Genomic DNA, 21738 nt, shown 5'->3' with positions numbered 1-21738 from the left:
GAAATATTATTTTTTTTTTTCTTATAGTTAAACGTAAGGTCATTCCAACTTGATTGTTTAACGTACCCACCCCCTCTATTTTTTAAAAATTTAAAATGTTGATAAACATATAACAAAACATGTTTAAATTCCCTCTCTCTAAATTTAAATTACGGGTTTCCGGATTTTTCTGAAATTTCCGAATTTTTCCAAATTTTCCAATCGTTTAATGAAAACCCTCCTCCTTCTCAAACTTTTCTTAAACAAACAGCCGAATTGGAACGGCCTAATAGATACTGACGAGAAAAATGGAAAAATGATGTTTTTGATTTATTTAAATTTAATATGTTAGCAGATTATTTTTTAAAGTAGTTTATCTCTTTTATTGCATTGTATTTACTGTATATTAAAACATTCTACATATTAGACTTAAATTTTTTAGTTAATTTATAGGCTAAATTCCTACATGTTTGGACACATGTTAAGATTATATTTGTTAAATATAATTATAATAATTTATAAGTTTCCTTTTTACTGATAAAAAGGTTTCCCCGGTATTTCCAATCAGAAGCAAATACTCATAAAAGTCGATCCCACTTTATAAAATGTATAAATGTAAGATAATTTTAGTAATTAAAATTTAGTTTGTTGTCGTAATTCAAATTGTTATAAAAATATACATAAAAATCATTGAAACATCATGATGAAAAATTATAAAAGTTGAAAATAACTTAAATAACGAATAAATGGTGTAACTAGCCGAATATGAGCAAAATGATGGCATAATGATCTTATGGGATAACTGATATAATTTAATTTTGGTCAAAATTTGCAAATTTATCCGGTAAGGGCTTTTTGACTTGAAAAAACAGAGATTTTTTTTTGTTTCAGCATTATCTTTTGAACTTTTCCTAGCTTCAGTTGAATATAATCAGTAGGTTTTCTTTTAATTTTTGTAGGAAATGAAATATAAGTGTTTTATTACGATTTATTTTATAAGAATAGCTATAAAGACAATGTTGTAGTGGAAAAATAAGGGACGGCCTCATGGATTTTAAAAATGATGACTCACGGTAAAGAAGAGTATTAATTTCATGATTGTATTGATATAATGAATGTTACTAACATTTCCTTTTAATTATTTTCTTAGGAATGGATTAATTTTTTGTTATAATCGAATCAATTGGGCTAAATATATCGAACATTCAAATACATAAACGGATGGTAAAGAATAAATAAATAGAGCATCATAATACTATCATCTTTTAGACAATTTAGTTCTTGACTTCTTGAATGGTTGAATCAGTCAATGATAGATTTTTTTATTTTTTGTTTTATTTGTTTTAGTTCCCTATACCAATCAATTTTTTTTTTGATTTTTTCTTAGTGTCACTGATTAGTGTCACGTGATAAAAATGTAATGTGATTGTGAATGATTACTAGGTCGTTCTTTTAGCTTTATAACAATATTTATTAATGATATATAAATTATATAAAATATACACACCTTTTATCATGATAAATCACGAAAATACAACAGGAATGTAAACATTTAAAACAGTCAGAACTACGGAAAAATGATGAAATTGTAAAATTCTGCATCAAAAGAAATATTTTTAGAGGCAGCAAGAGAGTCTGTAGCACGAGAGATAGGAAAGGTTGAAGGACCGGTAGTAGAAAATACTAGAGTACGATAGTTGTTGAATGAAAATTGGGAAAGAAAGAGCAAAAGTAGCTAGTTAAATAAAAATCAAATGTAATGAGGAGCTGGAAGTATGATTAAAGGATGAAATAGCAAAGAGAATATATGACTGGAGTTCACCAGGTGAAAATTTATGGAAAGTATGAGGCAGAAAACGAAATTGGCGTATCCATATTCAGCATAAGCATAAGAGAAAGTTGTGAAATCAATCAAACAATGAAAAAAATGTTTTTATTATTAAACCAATCTATGAGGAAAAGAAAATAAATGAATAATACTTATAAAAGACAAGGGTTGCCAAAAAGAATTAGAGTTTGCGTAGAATGAACAATAATGTGTAAATCCTTCCTATTTTGAATAATTCCAGCAGAATTACGTAATTCTGCCCTGAAGAGATGAGTGCCGATCCTTTGTTACCTATTTATATATTGCTCGGGAGATCATCATAGTTGACCCAAACATGACTTTGTTTGTCACATGCGAGAATACGCCTTTGTGCGCAAATTTATTTTTATTTTTTTATTTATATCGTTAAAGAATAAAATTTTATTCTAAAAATTTTTTAACTGTTTAAATAATAATGCCTTTTAAAGATAGTGAAGACAATAAGGATCATTTAAAATATTCAATAAAAAATTTTACAAATAGGACCAGCGGAAAAAAACAAATTGATGATTTCATTCAAGAAATGCAATTGAAAATAGAAGACCGTCATGATATAGTATTAGAATGGATACCATACAATCAATTTGTTAAAATTAAAAAAATAAATAAAAATGGTTTTATAACAGGATATTCAGCAATATGGAAGGACGGACCATTATATAAGAATTGGTGGAATGACAAATACACAAGAAACTCAAATAAAAAAGTTACTTTAAATTGCTTATATAGCTCCCAATATATGATTGAATTCCTAATAGATGAGGTATGAAATTTTCTAATATTATTAATATTTTATTTTTAGTATATTAATCTCTTTCTTTTTGTAGACTAAAAAGTATTTAACAAATCATACAAATAAGTATAAGGACCAACATAAAATATACGGAATATCTCAAGATCCAGATAAAAATGATTATATTTTAGTTCAAAATAATTTTATAAATCTCATAAACTGGGCGAGTGGAAATGAAAAAATTGATGATTTCATTCAAGAAATGCAATTGAAAATAAGTGAAATAAGTGACTATAATGATATAGTATTTGAATGGATACCGTACAAGCAATTTGATAAAATTAAACAAACAGGTAAAAATGGTGTGTATTCAGCAATATGGAGGAATGGACCATTATACAAGAAAACTAAGTTGGATTCAGATTATACAAGAGATTCAAATAAAGAAGTTGCTTTAAAATGTTTGCATAGCTTGCAAAATCCTGTTGATTCTCTAATAAATGAGGTATAAATTCTATAAATCATTTATTATCACATTTTTTAATATAATGCTGATTTTCTGTTTATGGTTTTAGGCTAAAAAATATTCACCAAGCAAGTTTCTTGTATTGTATGGAATATCTCAAAATCCAGATACAAATGATTATATTTTGGTTCTTACCTGGACTAGTGGAAATGAAAAAATTGATGGCTTCATTCAAGAAAGGCAATTAAATATTAATTCCTATGATGATGTAGTATTTGAATGGATACCATACAATCAATTTAATAAAATTAGAAAAACAGGTAAAAATGGTTCTATAACTGTATACTCAGCAATATGGAGGAATGGCCCATTATACAAGAAAAATGAGTTGGATTCAGATTATACAAGAGATTCAAATAAAGAAATTGCTTTAAAATGTTTGCATAACTTGCAAAATCCTGTTGATTCTCTAATAAATGAGGTATAAATTCTATAAATCATTTATTATCACACTTTTTAATTTAATGCTGATTTTCTGTTTAATGATTTTAGGCTAAAAAATATTCACCAAGCAAGTTTCTTGTATTGTATGGAATATCTCAAAATCCAGATACGAATGATTATATTTTGGTTCTTACCTGGACTAGTGGAAATGAAAAAATTGATGGCTTCATTAAAGAAAGGCAATTAAATGTTACTTTCTATAATGATATAGTATTTGAATGGATACCATATAGCCAGTTTAATAAAATTAGAAAAACAGGTAAAAATGGCTTTATAACTGTATATTCAGCAATATGGAAGAATGGCCCATTATATTATGATGATAAATATTATAAGTATAAAAGAGATTCAAATAAAGAAGTTGCTTTAAAATGTTTGCATAACTTGCAAAATCCTATTGATTCTCTAATAAATGAGGTATGAATTTATATAAATATATTATGTTTATTATCACATTTTTTAATATAATGTAATTTCCTATTTATTGTTTAGGCTGAAAAATATTCAACAAAAAATGACAAGTTTCTTGTATTATATGGAATATCTCAAAATCCAGATACAAATGATTATATTTTAATTCAAAATTATTTTATACTGAGTGGAAATGACAAAATTGATGAATTTATTCAAGAAAGGCAATTAAAAATTAATAAGTCTAATGATGCAGTATTTGAATGGATACCATACAATCAGTTTAATGAAATTAGAGAAACAGGCAAAAATGGTTCTACAACTGTATACTCAGCAATATGGAGGAATGGCCCATTATACAAGAAAAATAAGTTGGATTCAGATTATACAAGAGATTCAAATAAAGAAGTTGCTTTAAAATGTTTGCATTACCTACAAAACACTGTTGATTTTTTAATAAACGAGGTATAAAATTCTATAAATATATCATGTTTATTATCACATTTTTTAATATAATGCTGATTTTCTGTTTATGGTTTTAGGCTAAAAAATATTCAACAAATAAGTTTCCTGTATTGTATGGAATATCTCAAAATCCAGATACGAATGATTATATTTTGGTTCTTACCTGGACTAGTGGAAATGAAAAAATTGATGGCTTCATTCAAGAAAGGCTTAATTCCTATGATTTAGTATATTGGATACCATACAATCAGTTTTATGAAATTAGAAAAACAGGTAAAAATGGTTCTATAACAGTATATTCAGCAATGTGGAATGACCCTTTATATAGTAAATATACAAGAAATTCAAATAAAGAAGTTGCTTTAAAATGTTTGCATAACTTTCAAAATCCTGTTGATTCTCTAATAAATGAGGTATAAATTTCTATAAATATTATTACATTACTTATTGCATTTTTTAATATGTTGCTAATTTCCTGTTAATGATTGTTGGTTTTAGGCTAAAAAATATTCAACAAAAAATGGCAAGTTTCTTGTATTATATGGAATATCTCAAAATCCTGATACAAGTGATTATATTTTAGTTCAAAATTATCTTATTCTGAGTGGAAATGAAAAAATTGATGAATTCATTCAAGAAAGGCAATTAGATGCTACTTCCCATGATGATGTAGTATTTGAATGGATACCATATAGCCAGTTTAGTGAAATTAAAAAAACAGGTAAAAATATTTCTATGACTGTATATTCAGCATTATGGAGGCATGGCCCATTACATTATAATTATAATTATTGTAAGTATACAAGAGATTCAAATAAAGTAGTTTTTTTAAAATGTTTGCATAACTTGCAAAATCCTGTTGATTCTCTAATAAATGAGGTATGAATATCTGTAAATATTATTACATTTTTTAATATAATGTTAATATTCTGTTTACGGTTTTAGGCTAAAAAATATTCAACAAAAAATAACAAGTTTCTTGTATTGTATGGAATATCTCAAAATCCTAATACAAGTGATTATATTTTAGTTCAAAGTTATCAAAATTATCTTATGCTGAGTGGAAATGAAAAAATTGATGAATTCATTCAAGAAAGGCAATTAAAAATTAATAAATCTAATGATATAGTATTTGAATGGATACCATACAATCAGTTTAATGAAATTAGAGAAACAGGCAAAAATGGTTCTACAACTGTATATTCAGCAATATGGAGGTATGGCCCATTATATTATAGTAAATATACAAGAGATTCAAATAAAAAAGTTGTTTTAAAATGCTTGCATAACCTACAAAATCCTGATTCTCTAATAAAAGAGGTATAAAATTCTACAAATATATTATGTTTATTATCATATTTTTTAACATAATGTTAATTTCTGTTTATGATTTTAGACTAAAAAATATTCAACAAAAAATGACAAGTTTCTTGTATTATATGGAATATCTCAAAATCCAGATACAAGTGATTATATTTTAGTTCAAAATTATCTTACTCTAAGTGGAAATGAAAAAATTGATGAATTCATTCAAGAAAGACAATTAAATGTTACTTCCTATGATGATGTAGTGTTTGAATGGATACCATATAATCAATTTAATGAAATTAGAGAAACAGGCAAAAATGGTTCTACAACTGTATATTCAGCAATATGGAGGTATGGCCCATTATATTATAGTAAATATACAAGAGATTCAAATAAAAAAGTTACTTTAAAATGTTTGCATAACCTACAAAATCCTGTTGATTTTTTAATAAATGAGGTATAAATTCTATAAATATATCATGTTTATTATCACATTTTTTAATATAATATTGATTTTATGTTTATGGTTTTAGGCTAAAAAATATTCAACAAGTAAGTTTCCTGTATTGTATGGAATATCTCAAAATCCAGATACAAATGATTATGTTTTGGTTCTTACCTGGACTAGTGGAAATAAAAAAATTAATGACTTCATTCAAGAAAAACAATTAAATATTAATTCCTATGATGATGTAGTATTTGAATGGATACCATACAATCAGTTTAATGAAATAAAAGAAATAGGCAAAAATGGTTCTATAACTGTGTGTTCAGCAATATGGAGGAATGGCCCATTATATTATGGTAAATATACAAGAGATTCAAATAAAAAAGTTACTTTAAAATATTTGCATAACCTACAAGACCCTGTTGATTCTCTAATAAATGAGGTATAAATTTATATAAATATATTATATTTATTATCACATTGTTTATTATAATATTGATTTTCTGTTTATTGCTTTAGTCTAAAAAATATTCAACAAAAAATGACAAATGTCTTGTATTGTATGGAATATCTCAAAATCCAGATACAAGTGATTATATTTTAGTTCAAAATAACTATATATGGACAAGTGGAAATAAAAAAATTGACGATTTCATTCAAGAAAGACAATTAATAATTAATAAGCATAATGATGTAGTATTTGAATGGATACCATACAATCAGTTTAATGAAATTAGAAAAACAGGTAAAAATGGTTCTATAACTGTATATTCAGCAATATGGAGAAATGGCCCATTATACAAGAAAAATAAGTTGGATTCAGATTATACAAGAGATTCAAATAAAGTAGTTGCTTTAAAATGTTTGCATAACTTGCAAAATTCTATTGATTCTCTAATAAATGAGGTATGAATTTATAAATATATTGTGTTTATATCATATTTTTTAATATAATGTTGATTTTCTGTTTATGGCTTTAGGCTGAAAAATCTTCAACAAAAAATGACAAATTTATTGTATTATATGGAGTATCTCAAAATTCAGATACAAATGATTATGTTTTAGTTCAAAATAATTATATATGGACAAGCAGAAATGAAAAAATTGATGAATTTATTCAAGAAAGGCAATTAAATGTTACATCCTATGATGATGTAGTATTTGAATGGATACCATACAATCAGTTTAATGAAATTAGAGAAACAGGCAAAAATGGTTCTATAACTGTATATTCAGCAATATGGAAGGATGGCCCATTATATTATGATGATGAATATAATAAATCTTATTATAAGTGTAAAAGAGATTCAAATAAAGAAGTTGCTTTAAAATGTTTGCATAACTTGCAAAATCCTATTGATTCTCTAATAAATGTGGTATGAATTTATATAAATATATTATGTTTATTATCACATTTTTAATATAATGTAATTTCCTATTTATGGTTTAGGCTGAAAAATATTCAACAAAAAATAACAAGTTTTTTGTATTATATGGAATATCTCAAAATCCAGATACAAATGATTATATTTTAATTCAAAATTATCTTATGCTGAGTGGAAATGAAAAAATTGATGAATTCATTCAAGAAAGGCAATTAAAAATTAATAAGTCTAATGATGTAGTATTTGAATGGATACCATACAATCAGTTTAATGAAATTAGAAAAACAGGTAAAAATGGCTCTATAACTGTATATTCAGCAATATGGAGGAATGGCCCATTATATTATGATGATGAATATGATAAATATTATAAGTATAAAAGAGATTCAAATAAAGAAGTTGCTTTAAAATGTTTGCATAACTTGCAAAATCCTATTGATGATTCTCTAATAAATGAGGTATGAATTTAAATAAATATAAATATATTATGTTTATTATCACATTTTTTGATATAATGTAATTTCCTATTCGTGGTTTTAGGCTAAAAATTATTCAACAAAAAATGACAAGTTTCTTGTATTATATGGAATATCTCAAAATCCAGATACAAATGATTATATTTTAGTTCAAAATTATCTTATGCTGAGTGGAAATGAAAAAATTGATGAATTCATTCAAGAAAGGCAATTAAATGTTAATTCTGATGATGATGTAGTATTTGAATGGATACCATACAATCAATTTAATGAAATTAAAGAAACATGCAAAAATGGTTCTATAACCATATATTTTGCAATATGGAAGAATGGCCCATTACATTATGGTAATTGTACAAGAGATTCAAATAAAGAAGTTGCTTTAAAATGTTTGCATAACTTGCAGGATCCTGTTGATTATTCTCTAATAAATGAGGTATAAATTTATATAAGTATTATCACATTTTTTAATATAATGCTAATTTTCTGTTTATGGTTTTAGGCTAAAAAATATTCAACAAAAAATGACAAGTTTTTTGTATTGTATGGAATATCTCAAAATCCAGATACAAGTGATTATATTTTGGTTCTTACCCGGATTAGTGGAAATGAAACAATTGATAATTTCATACAAGAAAAACAGGAGAAAATTAGTAGTTTTCCTGATGCAATATTTGAATGGATACCATATAATCAGTTTAATGAAATTAAGGAAATAGGTAAAGGTGGTTTTTCTACAGTATATTCAGCAATGTGGAAAGATTTCAAAGTTGCATTAAAATGTTTGGACAATTCACAACATCCTATTAATGAATTGCTAAATGAGGTATGAAATACTTTTTTTCATAAATTTTTCGATGATTTTCAATATACTTACACTTTATATAATAAATATTTAATAGGTTAAGGCATATTCAACTAAAATGGCTCTTAGTAATAGTAAAATTATGAATACATATGGAATATCTCAAGATCCAAATACAAAAAATTATATTGTTGTTCTTCACCATGCAGAAGGTGGAAGTTTTAATAATTGGTTAAATATAAATGAGAATTATAAATACTTTAATTGGAAAGATAAGATGCAAATATTACGTTATATTGCTAGTGGACTTAGAGAACTTCATCGTAAAAAAATAGTACATCAAGATTTTCATACAGGAAATATATTATTTGGCAATCTTTCTTCAAAACAAAATAGTAGAATATATATTACAGATATGGGATTATGTAGAAAAGTTGATGATATCAATCAAAATAATATCTATGGAGTTATGCCTTATGTGGCCCCTGAAGTATTAAGAGGAAAACCTTACACTAAAGCAGCAGATATCTATAGCTTTGGTATGATTATGTATTTTGTAGCAGCTGAAAGACAACCTTTTGGCGATTGTGCACATGATCATCATTTAGCATTAGATATTTGTAATGGAATTAGGCCTGAAATCAATGAGCTGGAAATGCCAATAACTTATATTAAGTTAATGAACAAATGTTGGGATTTAAATCTAGAAAATAGGCCTGATATCAATGAATTAGATCACTCACTTTCATTGATTGTAAATAATAAATTAGAAATTGAAAAAGCAGAGGAATATAGAAAGTTACATCTCTCTTCATTAAAGGGGGATAGACAAATAACTACTCATCCTCAAGCTATTTATACATCTCGATTACTTAATCCATTCACAGAAGATCTCCCAAAATATAATGATGACAATTCTGAATGCTTAGATTGTGCAATTACTAATAATCTAAATTAGATGCAAAATAAGCATCATATTGCACATGATTAATTTTACAAATTTATTTATTTGATATTTCAAATATAATTGCTTAGTTATAGAACATTTGTAATGAAATGAATAATTTTTTGTCCAACACTGTAAATGTAAGTTTTATTTTAAGTAAATAAATCAGTTTGTAATTGGGCAAATTAAATCACAGTAGTGAACTTAATTTATTGTTAGCAAATACTGGATACATGATTATTTGTTTTAACTGAAAAAATGAAGTATTATAATTTATTGATGAAGTATCATAATTTATTATCAATGATTGATTTTGATTGTTAAAAGTCCACTGTTACCATCTCTCTAACGTGACATCAGAAAGAATTCACTTACCTTAACTGAAGCAAAGAAAATTGTTTAATTTTCACAAAAATTAATAGATACTGTATATTATTTTTGCTACTATTGATTCATTTGTTGTCAATTGCACAAATTATCATGATTTTAGTATATGTAATAATATTGAATTGTTAACTGAAATTTTCATATTTTTATAAACACTCTGCAAAAATCTCCAAATTTATCAATTTACCACAGAAATTTTCAAAATGTGGTTCATTTTCTCTATAAACCAGGGCTTGTATTAAAACAAAATTATTAAAACAAAATTAAGACTATTGGATTTCTTACAACTATGTGATAATGTTATTGAATGTTATATTGCTTTTGGAAATGATTGTCTTTTATCGTTATCTTTCGTACAATATAAAATTGATTTTTAAAACATTATACTTGAACTGTCTTTGTTACACAGATATTATCATTCGAACCATACGATCAAGAGAATCCAATGGTGGTAATCTGACCTCTTGATGGCGAGAAATTTAGCAAATATTTTAAAAGGACCGTTACAGCAGAAGACCATATCAAATTCAGAAAATAAATTATTTATGTTTTGCCATAAATTTTATTCACAATACCAAAAAAAACTGGTTGACATTAATATCACCTGGGTCCGTAATAATAAATAAAATCTGCTAAATATTAACTTCAATATACATATTTATGTATTAGAATCCCCGGGCATGTATTAAAACTTTTTTTATGAATTTTTAGTTTAGCGAGTGTAATGGAAAAATAATAAGGAACTTCTTATATATGCTTAGAATATTTATGGTAGCACAAAAGGTTCAATCATTATTTGGCTTTGAAACGTAATCTCATTATAATTGTTTGCATTAAAAGATGAATAAATTTATTATTAAATCTTAATAAGATGAATGATTTACGCAAACTTGCTTAATGCAGATTACTTAACTTTAATACTATAATTGAAGTGATTAATTAATTATATATTCTTTTTTAATTTTGCCAACTTGCCCCGAGTTAACTCACTCTCTAAATTAAAATTAATAAATTTATTTGGAAATTGCTAACCGTCGCCTGGACGATCATCGCCTGGGTCTTCGATCATGTGACAGATTTAATATTCTGATTGGCCATATTGGCCACATGATCGCGTCATGTTTAACTTGTTTATCGAATCTCGTTTTCAGTATAGGTTCGTTTCCTCGGTTCTTTCAGTCTCAAGGTATTTTTCTTTCTTTTATTTTTATCTCTTACTTACATTCTGCTTATACTTTGTTTCTTACTACTCTATTTCATTATTTTTAGGTCCTTTAGTCCTTCAGGTTCTGCAATTAAGGTTCAGTTGTTTTTCACCTTACGTTTCGTTTCTTACTCATTTTTTTATTTTTTTTATTTTGTTCTGTTTCATATTTCGGTTTTCACTAATTTTATTTCTTTTTTTTTTTTAGATATTTTAGTTCTTTCGGTTCTACAATTAATAAAGGTATGTTTATTTATTTATTTATTTTTTTTTATTTCGTTTCTATCTTCTTACTAACTACATTTTTTTTTATTTTATGGTTTTTATGGATTTTTTTTTACTTGGTTTTCTATCATTACCCAACCTCCTATCATGATCATTTTTTTATTTTTTGTATTGCTTTTCATTATTCCATCCTTTCGTCACCCATTATTTTCTATTACAACTTTTCATCTTCTATTATCTCTTTTTCTCTCCTGTTTACTTCCCATCATTTCTTTTTGTCTCCCATCACTTCTTCACGTCTCTCATCACTCATTATCGTCTCTCATCACTCCCCTTCATCTCCTATCACTTCTTTTCGTCTCCCATCACTCCTTTTTATCTCTCATCATGTCCTATTTCTCCTTTTCATCTCTCATCATGTCCTATTCCTCCTTTTGTTTCCTATCACTTCCTTATTACTCTTCTTCATCTTCTATTACTTTCCATTACCCATTTTTTTATTAACATCTTTCTCCTTGAACATTGTAATTTACTTATATTTTTTATTTATTTATGCGGTGGGGTGATGATATGGTTACACGGATCAAGAAGGTAATTTTTGCGTCCGTTGTTATTGTTTTTTTTGGTTTATATCACTTCATTAAAAATAAATATGGTGATTTTTTCTTTAAAATCGTAAATGTGTGGCTTAAATTTTAATATTTGCAAATAAAATTTCATTAAATAAATTAAATAAGATTATTTTGAATAAATATGTTTGCAAAAAATTCTTTTTAAAAATATCTTCGCAATAAAATTTTAAGTAAATTAGCTAAGTTAAAAAAAATCAGCCATCGACCGATTAATAAATTACTATATATTGTACATCATGTGACATATTTGAAAAAAAAACCCAGGCGAGGTGACGGTTAGCTAATTTTGGATTTTCTAATTTTCTTTAGTTTGTTAATTTTTTGCTGCAGAAAATACATTTTCACAAAAATATTTATAAAAAATAACTATTTTAATTGGTACATGCAATATTAAACGATAACGTTAATCATTGATTAGAAAATAAAATATTATCAAATTCATACTTAACCAAACTAAAAAATAACATAGGTATACAAAAAAAAAAAGGAAATCTTGATAAAAATGGTAAAATATAAAGAGAGATTAAGAAAATTAAGATACTAAATAGAGATTAAAAAAATGATTGAGATGAATTGAAATATAAAAACAGGATGGAAACGAATGGAGATGTCAAACCGTGATAGGACATAAAGGAAACTTAAAAAATATATGAGATAATAAATAAAAGTAAAAAAAATAATGGGGGACGAAGAGAGATATAAATAAATGATGAGAGGTGAATAAGGATGTAAAAGAAATGAAAAAAATGATGGGATGAAATGAGATGTAAAAAATAAGATGGGAAATGAATAGAGATTCAAAAAGAGAATAAGAGATGAATAGAGATGCAAAAAAATGATGTGAGGCAAATGGAGATGCAAAAAGATGATGACGAAGGAAGACGTAAAAAAAAAATGATGAGGAAAGAAAGAAAATGTAAAAAGATGATGGATAAATGGAGATGATAAACAATGATGAGAGGCGTGAAAAAAAATGAAGATGAAGAAAGGTGCAAAAAAAATGATGACTGAAACGAATGGAAACGTAAAAGGTAATAAGAGACGAAGGAAGATAACGAGAAATTAAGAAAGATATAAAAAATGATGAGTATGAAAGGGAGATATTAAAAATGAAAATATACGGAAAAATAAAGGACAAAAAGGGACTAAGGGAGATAGTTAAAAGAATTAAAATCCATAAAGTAATAAAAAGTAGAATAAGTTAGTAAGGTGTTCATTAAATATAAGAAACAAAAATAAAAAATGCAAATAGAAAAATAGTGAAAATGGAGATATAACTCATGTATGCCTCGCCTCTTTTCTCACCACAGCTATAGTCTGTACATGACTTAGTGGAGATAGGTGCTCCAAAAACACAAAATTATATTGAAAATTGGCATCGTCGCTGGAAGCTGAGTAACTTTAGGTTAATCAAACACTTATAGAAATCTATACTATAGTTAATGAGTTTCAAAAGGAGCAACGACAAGCAGCAGAACTTAAAAGTTGAAAATATTCTTCGTAGTGCTCAATGTCCTAGAGTTTGGAATCGATTAAGGTTAATCGATTAATTAATCGACTAAGACGGTTAATCGATTAAAGTATCTCAAAAATCGGTTAATCGATTAAAATTATCAACCCATAATTCTGGTCAAATTATCTAATGCGGCCCAGAGCTGTGAATTTTTGGTCACGTGTTCTCCGAACTTGGAAGAATTTGTATTAATTTTTTAATGATAATAATAATAAATAAGACTTTCCTATAACTAAATGTATGATCAAAAACAATTTGGTGCAATCTGCGGTCAAAAAAAAAAAATTTTTAATATTTTAATATTAATCGATTATTAATCGATTAGGGCCCTTGGTTAATCGATTATTAATCGATTAAGGTTTTTTTGGTCAGTTCCAACCTCTACAATGTCCAAAATTTAATTGACAGGAAAATAAATTATGCCAATTTTTAATGATGACAAAATCGGTCATTACTGATTTTCTGCATGGATTAACACGTAATTTTTCTTTGTTATTCATATTACTTTATAGTATTTTAGTTTAGTATTTTCAAAATTTTATTTGGTTTTAATGTCAAGTGCAGATTTTTGCAAAAAACATATTAAAGACCGATAAGAAATATTAATTTTGTAATAAGACATTAATATTTTGCGAAGTGTTATAAAAAATCACTATATATTACTAGATATTTTTACATAAATTACTGTGTTCTGAGACTTAAAAAATATACACGTCAAAATTAACATATATTTTCTATCTTACAATTATGATTACAAATTTCATAAATTTCATAACTAAATCTCCACTAGCCAAATTAAATCTTTGGATCAACACAAGGATTTTGGGGTGAAGAGTTTTTCCAATAAATAACATTATTTTTAGTAGATTCTCAAATAATTTTTTTTTAATATAATTATTCCAAAATTAATAAAATTTAAAACCTTAAAATATTAAATCTAATTTTTGTAATTAAGTAATTATTAAACTTAATAATTTTCACTTATCATTCATCCACTCTTTTATTTTGGTACCTAGCCTTGCTTATTAAATTTCAACATCTTGCCATTGTTGATGTATAATTGTCCGGAGCGAAGCGACATGTCTACGCACTATGAAATAAAAAGATCACGTGAATTCTCTGTCCGCACGTGATCATCACCCAATGAAATCTCAAATTTTAGTTTTTCGCTCCGGACTTACAACGGTTCCCGTTTCCTAGTTTTAATTTTTAAACAATAACTGATAATTATATTTCTTATTTTCTGACACTGTTATTTCGGGCGTGAATGGTGTTATGGGCGAGTATAATGATGACAACCATGCTAAATGACTACTACCATCTATAGATCTTTCTATTGAATCTTTAAACCCTATTTTGTGGCGCTCTAATAATCTTACGTATTTCATTGATTTATTTGTTAATCGTTATAAAGAAGAAGAAGAAAAATAATAATAATGTTGGAATGGCCGGAAATGACGTCATTTAAATTTCAGGATTTTTGAACAGGTCATCATCCATTTTAGGAAATGCAAAATTATGAGTATAAATAATTCTGGTCAGAATTATATTTTCTACTAATTTTCAAAAAAGGAAATATATAGCATCATTATGAAGCGCCGTACTGATCAAAACCCCTGGGTAGTTACCCTGGATGCATCCCTAGTTTTACCCTAGATTTATCCGGGTAGTTGGTTAGTGTCTTATTATATTTAATAATTGTATTGCACTTAAATGGATAATAAGTGTCGGGAATATGAATGTTGGGAATAATGTGGTTACAAAAAAAAAATAAAAATAAAAATGAATTTTTTGATATAATAAATAAATTAATAGAAAAATTAAATTTTATGTTTATTATATTTATTTAATTTACTTTTTGCGTAACATTTTCTTAATTTTTTTTATTAAATGAAAAATAAATTTATCATTTTACAATTATTACATTTTATTTATTTTAATTGAAACAATTGTTTTTTTTTGAACACAATTAACACAATTACAATTTCACATATTAAACATATTAAACTAAATTACGTAATTTATTTTTTATTTATATTAATTTATACCTTTAATAAAATTAAAATTCAATTAATGAAGTAGCTATTTTATAAAATTTATTATTCTATGTTTGTTGTAAATAACATTAAAATATCTTCAAAATGCTTTTTGTCTAAAAATTCAAAAGCTGATGAATTAGTATAAATACTTGAATTTTGGTGTTTTTTATTATAGGGGAAGAAGAAAAATTTAGTTATAAGGAAAAGAAATGAGAGATGCATCTAAAAAATTTGATAAAGAAAACCAAACATTTCAACTTCGTATGACATTTGATAAGTTATTATCAAAAAGACAAAACCTGTTAATTAATCTATTATTACTTTAACAATGAAATTATTAAGTGCTTATTTAAAAATTATTTTCTGAATAAAAATTTGGGGAGTTAGCACAATGATAACGTGTCGCCCCCCCTATAAAAAAAAAATGTGTTAAATTTGTATCAAAATTATGTATAATATTTTGTCTTATAAATGTCTGAAAATGCACCAATTTGTGTTAATAAAAAATGCAGAATAATTATGTTAATTTTGTATTAAATCTGTGTTATATTTATGTTATTATTATATATAATAAAATGTGCAATAATTATGTTATTTTTATATTAAATCTGCGTTGTATTTATACTATTATTATACATAATGAAATGTGTGATAATTATATCAATTTTATATTGAATCTGTATTTTTATTAAGTATTACTATTAGCTAACTTGTTGGCTATTCTTTTAGATCGTCTATTAGATTTTTGATTTTCTTGCGTATCCTCGCCTTGATCTGCTTCTTGCATACTCCTTTTGCTATTATTAACCTTTCGTCCATATTTACTTTTTTGAATTTCGGAATTATTAGAATTAACTATATCTTGTCTATAAAATTATTATTAGTTAATAAAATTTCTATAAAATTTACTATTATATAATCTTTTACATACCGCATTTTTAAAATTCTTCTAGACTTTTTGGTATCCAATTTTTTATTAATGGATCTTGAATCGTCTTTTTATTTTTAATGGAGAAAATTAATTCAGGTCGGCAATCATACTTTTAAAATATAAAATTATAAAACCTTACCTTTATATTTATTGTTATTAGTATTTGAATTAGTATTTTTATTATCGTTTACACTATTTGCATCTTCATAATTAGTAGTATCAGTGTCTTCAACATTACCAGCATCTTCACCATTGTTAATATTGGCATCTTCTTCAGTATCGGCATCTTCATCATTATTAGTATCGGCATCCTCATCATTATTAGTATCGGCATCTTCATCATTATTAGTATCAGAATCTTCATCATTGTTAGTATTGGCATCTTCATCATTATTAGTATTGGCATCTTCATTATTGTTAGTATCGGCATCTTCATCATTATTAGTATCGGCATCCTCATCATTGGTAGCATCGGCATCTTCTGATACTGAATCTTAATTAAATGGAGATTTAATATATAAATTAATAAATAATAATCAAATAATATATATTATATACATACCATGAATTTTATTAGATTTATTAGTCTTAGCTACCATCACTTTACTTTTCATAACACGAGAATGCTTAACATTCTTTGTAACTTTTCTTTCTACTTTACCTAAAAATATAAAATAAATAAGTAATAAACTTTAAAAAATTATGTTTAATCAACATACGCTGTTGATTAATAGCACGACGCATCATCATTTGAATAGCCCAATCACCAATTGATAATGGAAAATCTGGATTATTTGATTTGTGCTAAAATAATTTGTTATTACTTAATTGTTATTGTTATGTCAATTATAATATCATTAAACTGATATACCTTTTCAACCAAATAGCGTTTTTTAGTCATACTTATCTTGCGATATTCTGGAGTATTTCCATTCCATTTTTCTGCTATAAATTCACGCATAGCACTCTAAAATAATAATGATAATATTATAACAATGCATCATAGAATATTTGGATATAATTAAATAATATCTTAAACTTACTCTATACGATGCATAAACTTTATTATCAAGTGACAATAGCTTTGGCAGATCATACCATTTCAAGTTAGTTGGTTTTGCAATTGGTGTTTTCGTTTTCTTTAAAAAAAATGTTTAGTTTAATATTTGCAATTATAAATTAAAAAAAAAAACCTTACTTGAGAAATTGACATATCTTCAATATCACTTTCATTATCATTTATTTTCTTTTTATATTTTTTTAATAATATTTGTTCATTATTTGTTTCAGAATCACTAGATATAGTTGTTACTTTATTTGCTTGTTTGTTTTTGCGATGTTTGCGCTTCTTTAATACTTGCTTATAAGTCAACTCATCTGTCTCAGAATTTTCTGAAACATTAATAATTTTACGTGTTTTGTTATATTTGTATACTTTTTGATTATTTGAAATATTAGTTTCAGAGTCACTAATCTCCTTATTTGATTTTTTATGGTTATTAATATGTTTAGCTTTAGAATTTTTACCAATGCTTGCTACAGTTAAAGCTAAAGTTTTACTGGAGTTTTGGTCATTTTTAAGTCGTTCTTTTCGCAACCGTTCATTATCAGCTTTTAATATTTCTAGTTGACGTTTCATATAAGCCATTTCAGGATCACTTATTTCATCAACAAGTTTCTTTTTATTTCGTATAGCAGGTTTTTTGTATTTTCCCATATTTTAAAAATAAAAAAAATAAAAGTATTTATTTCAGTTGTTAAGAGATTTTGAAAGAAAAATAAATATATTTTCGTAAATATATTGTTTGACAAATTTAATATAGTATAAAGTATAAGCTATTTTATAGTTAATATTATACTTTCGTAAATATATTGTTTGACAAATTTAATATAGTATAAAGTATAAGCTATTTTATAGTTAATATTATACTTTCGTAAATATATTGTTTGACAAATTTAGTATAGTATAAAGTATAAGCTATTTTATAGTTTGTTTGACAAATTTAGTATAGTATATGAATTATTACATAATTATAAAATCACATCAAGTTCAAACAAATTCTAATATATGAAATACTTGGTTAAAAAAAATATTAATCATATAAATTTTTTTTCAATGTAACTTTAAATTTACAATTCTTTAATATCTTATATAAACCTTTTTTATAAGTTACAATTTTAATAATTAATAATTTGAATAAATAGTCCAAAAAAAAGTAGTATTATTATGGAGATATCTGATAATCATACAAATCAAGTTTATTGTCGATTAGGGATGCCAACGGTCGGTTCGGTTCGGTTTCAGTTTTAAAACCGCGGTTTTCAACCAAAACCGAACTGACCGCATAACCGACCGGTAAAACTGAACCGTAAAACCGGTACAAAACCGAATTTTAAATTTTATTGATTTATTAATAATTCGTTAATAAACAATATCATTAAACTTATTAAAAGTTTTTTATTAATGATTTTTACAAAAAAAAATAACTAAATAATTGTCAATAAACCAATAAAAAAAATACTAATAAATGTTAATAAATGAATAATGCTAATAATGTTTAAATTTAGTAAATTTTTGCTGGAAAATATTGAAACTCCTTATATATAATTAATATATTTAAATTCATTATACTAAATTAAAATATTTAAGTTATTCAATTCCTTCAATCATCCAACTTCTTAAACACAAACATGCCCTAGTTGTATCCTCATCCAACCTATTTCTTTTTTTACTTACCACATTACCAGCCAAAGAAAATAATTGTTCACAGGGTACTGAAGAAGCTTGTACAGATAAATAACTCTGGGCCATTTTTGATAATATAGGGTATTCTGTTGAATGAGCATGCCACCATGATAATGGTTCTATATCAAAACTTGCATCTGCTGATTCCCAGTATTTTAACAATTCATCAGTATTTGAATTTCTTTGTTGACGTACAGATGATAAACGTTGAACAAATATAGATGCATTATTATTAGATGGCAAATTACTTAAAGCTGAATCTGGAAAATTATTACGAATGGGTTCAAGAATCTCATTGATTTCCAAGTTTTTGTATGCAATTGTTTTGTACCTTGGGTCAAAAAATGCTGGAACATGAGTCATTTTATCAATGTGAGCCCAATATTCTTGAATTTTATTACGGATTGCCAAAAGAACTTCACTAAGAGAATAGTTATGACCTCTATTTTCATTAAGATCAACAAGTAAACCTAAAAGTACTACTCTTGCATATGCTATTGTTGGATATGTTTGTGTGGAAAGTTCGGCTGTAGCAATATGAAATTGTGATAATAAATTAACCAGATGCTAAAATTAAAACTTGTAATTAATAATTAAATATAAAATAATAATTTAATAATTATTATAAAAATTAACACTTACTTCAATTTTTTCCCATTCCCTTTCATTAAGCCAAATATCCTGAAGTGGTTGATGTCGAGATTTTATTATTAATAAGTCATCCTTAAGAATTAATGCACGTTCAGCCATAAAGAATACAGAATTCCATCTGGTTTTAACATCCAAAATTGGATGCTTAAATGTATGATTAGCAGCAATTGCTAATCTTTCTAATTCCTCAAGATATAATTGGGTTCTCCTAACACGTTTTACTATTTTTCTTAACTTCTTAATTAAATTTTCTACATGTTTTAATCCTGCATTTACTGCAAGATTTAATATATGACATATACAACGAGAATGAATAAAATCTAATGCAGGTGTTTGAATGTCAAAATCATTTTTTAACAATCTACAAGCCACAACCATATTACTTCCATTATCAGTAGTAATGGATATAATTTTTTGTTTGAGATCAAAATCTACTAAAAGTTTATTGAGAATTTCATAAATTGCATTTCCAGTATGAGAACCAGTTATTCGCAAAACTTCAAGTGTAAAATGCTTCAACTTCCATTCATTAGTAATAAAATGAATTGTAACTCCAATAAATGCTTCATTTTTAATACTTGACCATATATCAGTTGTAATTGAGCAACGACCTGGAATATCTTTAACAAAATCAACAATATGTTCACGCCTAGATTTAAATTCAGACATTATTTCATTTTTTAATGTAGTACGACCTGGACATCTAAATTTTGGATTTAATTTTTGTATAAATTCATTGAAATAAACACTATCAACAAGAGAAAATGGTAGCATGTCAATTACTATCCATTTAATAAGAAGTTTAACGAATTCAGCATTTTTTTCTTTATCATAAAAGGAAGTAATGTTGCCCTTAAATTTAAGAGTTGTTTGGTTGGCTTCTCTATGAATATGTTTGTGATATTTTTTAATGTGATTTCGCAATGTTGTTGTAGAACTTTTTGCTGAAAAAAATTTATTACAAATCTTACATTTAGGTTTTTCTGGATCTGTTACTTTATCTATATGCTCCCATACATCAGATGGCGTTCTATTACTTTGGTTTTCATCATCTTCATTTTCCTCATCATCAAGTTCCTGCTGATTTGTATTATCATCATCTAAAATCATATCATTTCTGTGCATTTCTAAACTATACGCTGAGTGTTGAGAGGAACTCCCAAAAGAATATTCACTCTCATCTTCTGAAGTATAGTTTGAGTCAACATCAAAATTATCCATTAATTTTAAAATCAATTATTTAGGCAAAAAAAATTAATAAATAGATACTTTGATGATTTGTTAAAAAAAGAATAAAAATATTTTAATAAATTTTTTTTTTTTAAGCGCACTTTACAAAAAAACATTTGCATATGAAAATAAGCCAATAAACTAATTTTAGTAATGGTGCAGTGATTTACAGCTTATATAATTTCCGCAGAATAATAAAAACAAGTTATTTAATATCATATGTATCAAATTTGTAATTGATCGTCATTTAATAATCAATTAGCAGTATCGGTTTTTTGATCGGTTTTTTTATATATAAAACCGTCGGTTAACCGGTCAGTTTTAGACTGGAACCGAACCGGTAAAAACCGGTTATGATCGGTCATAACCGAACTTTTGGCATCCCTA

At 25.8% G+C, this 21738-nt stretch overlaps 2 protein-coding genes across 2 annotated transcripts; one reads left to right on the top strand and one right to left on the bottom strand.

Moving 5' to 3' along the window:
• Positions 1–2261: 2261 nt before the first annotated feature.
• Positions 2262–9805, top strand: OCT59_015874 (uncharacterized protein; the record flags this gene model as incomplete). Its single annotated transcript, XM_066132104.1, has 18 exons — positions 2262–2609; positions 2674–3084; positions 3155–3189; positions 3358–3526; positions 3598–3966; positions 4042–4425; positions 4503–4838; positions 4924–5304; positions 5371–5745; positions 5822–6190; positions 6267–6623; positions 6701–7087; positions 7162–7557; positions 7632–8024; positions 8107–8478; positions 8545–8868; positions 8945–9059; positions 9555–9805. The coding sequence occupies 18 exons, from the start codon at positions 2262–2264 to the stop codon at positions 9803–9805; spliced, it is 5772 nt and encodes a 1923-aa protein (XP_066003128.1).
• Positions 9806–16481: 6676 nt separating this feature from the next.
• OCT59_015873 (uncharacterized protein) lies at positions 16482–18441 on the bottom strand (the record flags this gene model as incomplete). The annotated part of the gene is made up of 8 exons (XM_066132103.1): positions 16482–16659; positions 16725–16788; positions 16864–17217; positions 17287–17385; positions 17444–17528; positions 17596–17691; positions 17768–17863; positions 17923–18441. The coding sequence occupies 8 exons, from the start codon at positions 18439–18441 to the stop codon at positions 16482–16484; spliced, it is 1491 nt and encodes a 496-aa protein (XP_066003127.1).
• Positions 18442–21738: the final 3297 nt, after the last annotated feature.

The sequence above is a fragment of the Rhizophagus irregularis genome, chromosome 24 (genome assembly GCF_026210795.1).
Source record: "Rhizophagus irregularis chromosome 24, complete sequence".
NCBI lineage: Eukaryota > Fungi > Glomeromycota > Glomeromycetes > Glomerales > Glomeraceae > Rhizophagus > Rhizophagus irregularis.
Note: the sequence above shows the minus strand (reverse complement) of the source record. Positions and strands in the feature narration are given on the sequence as shown.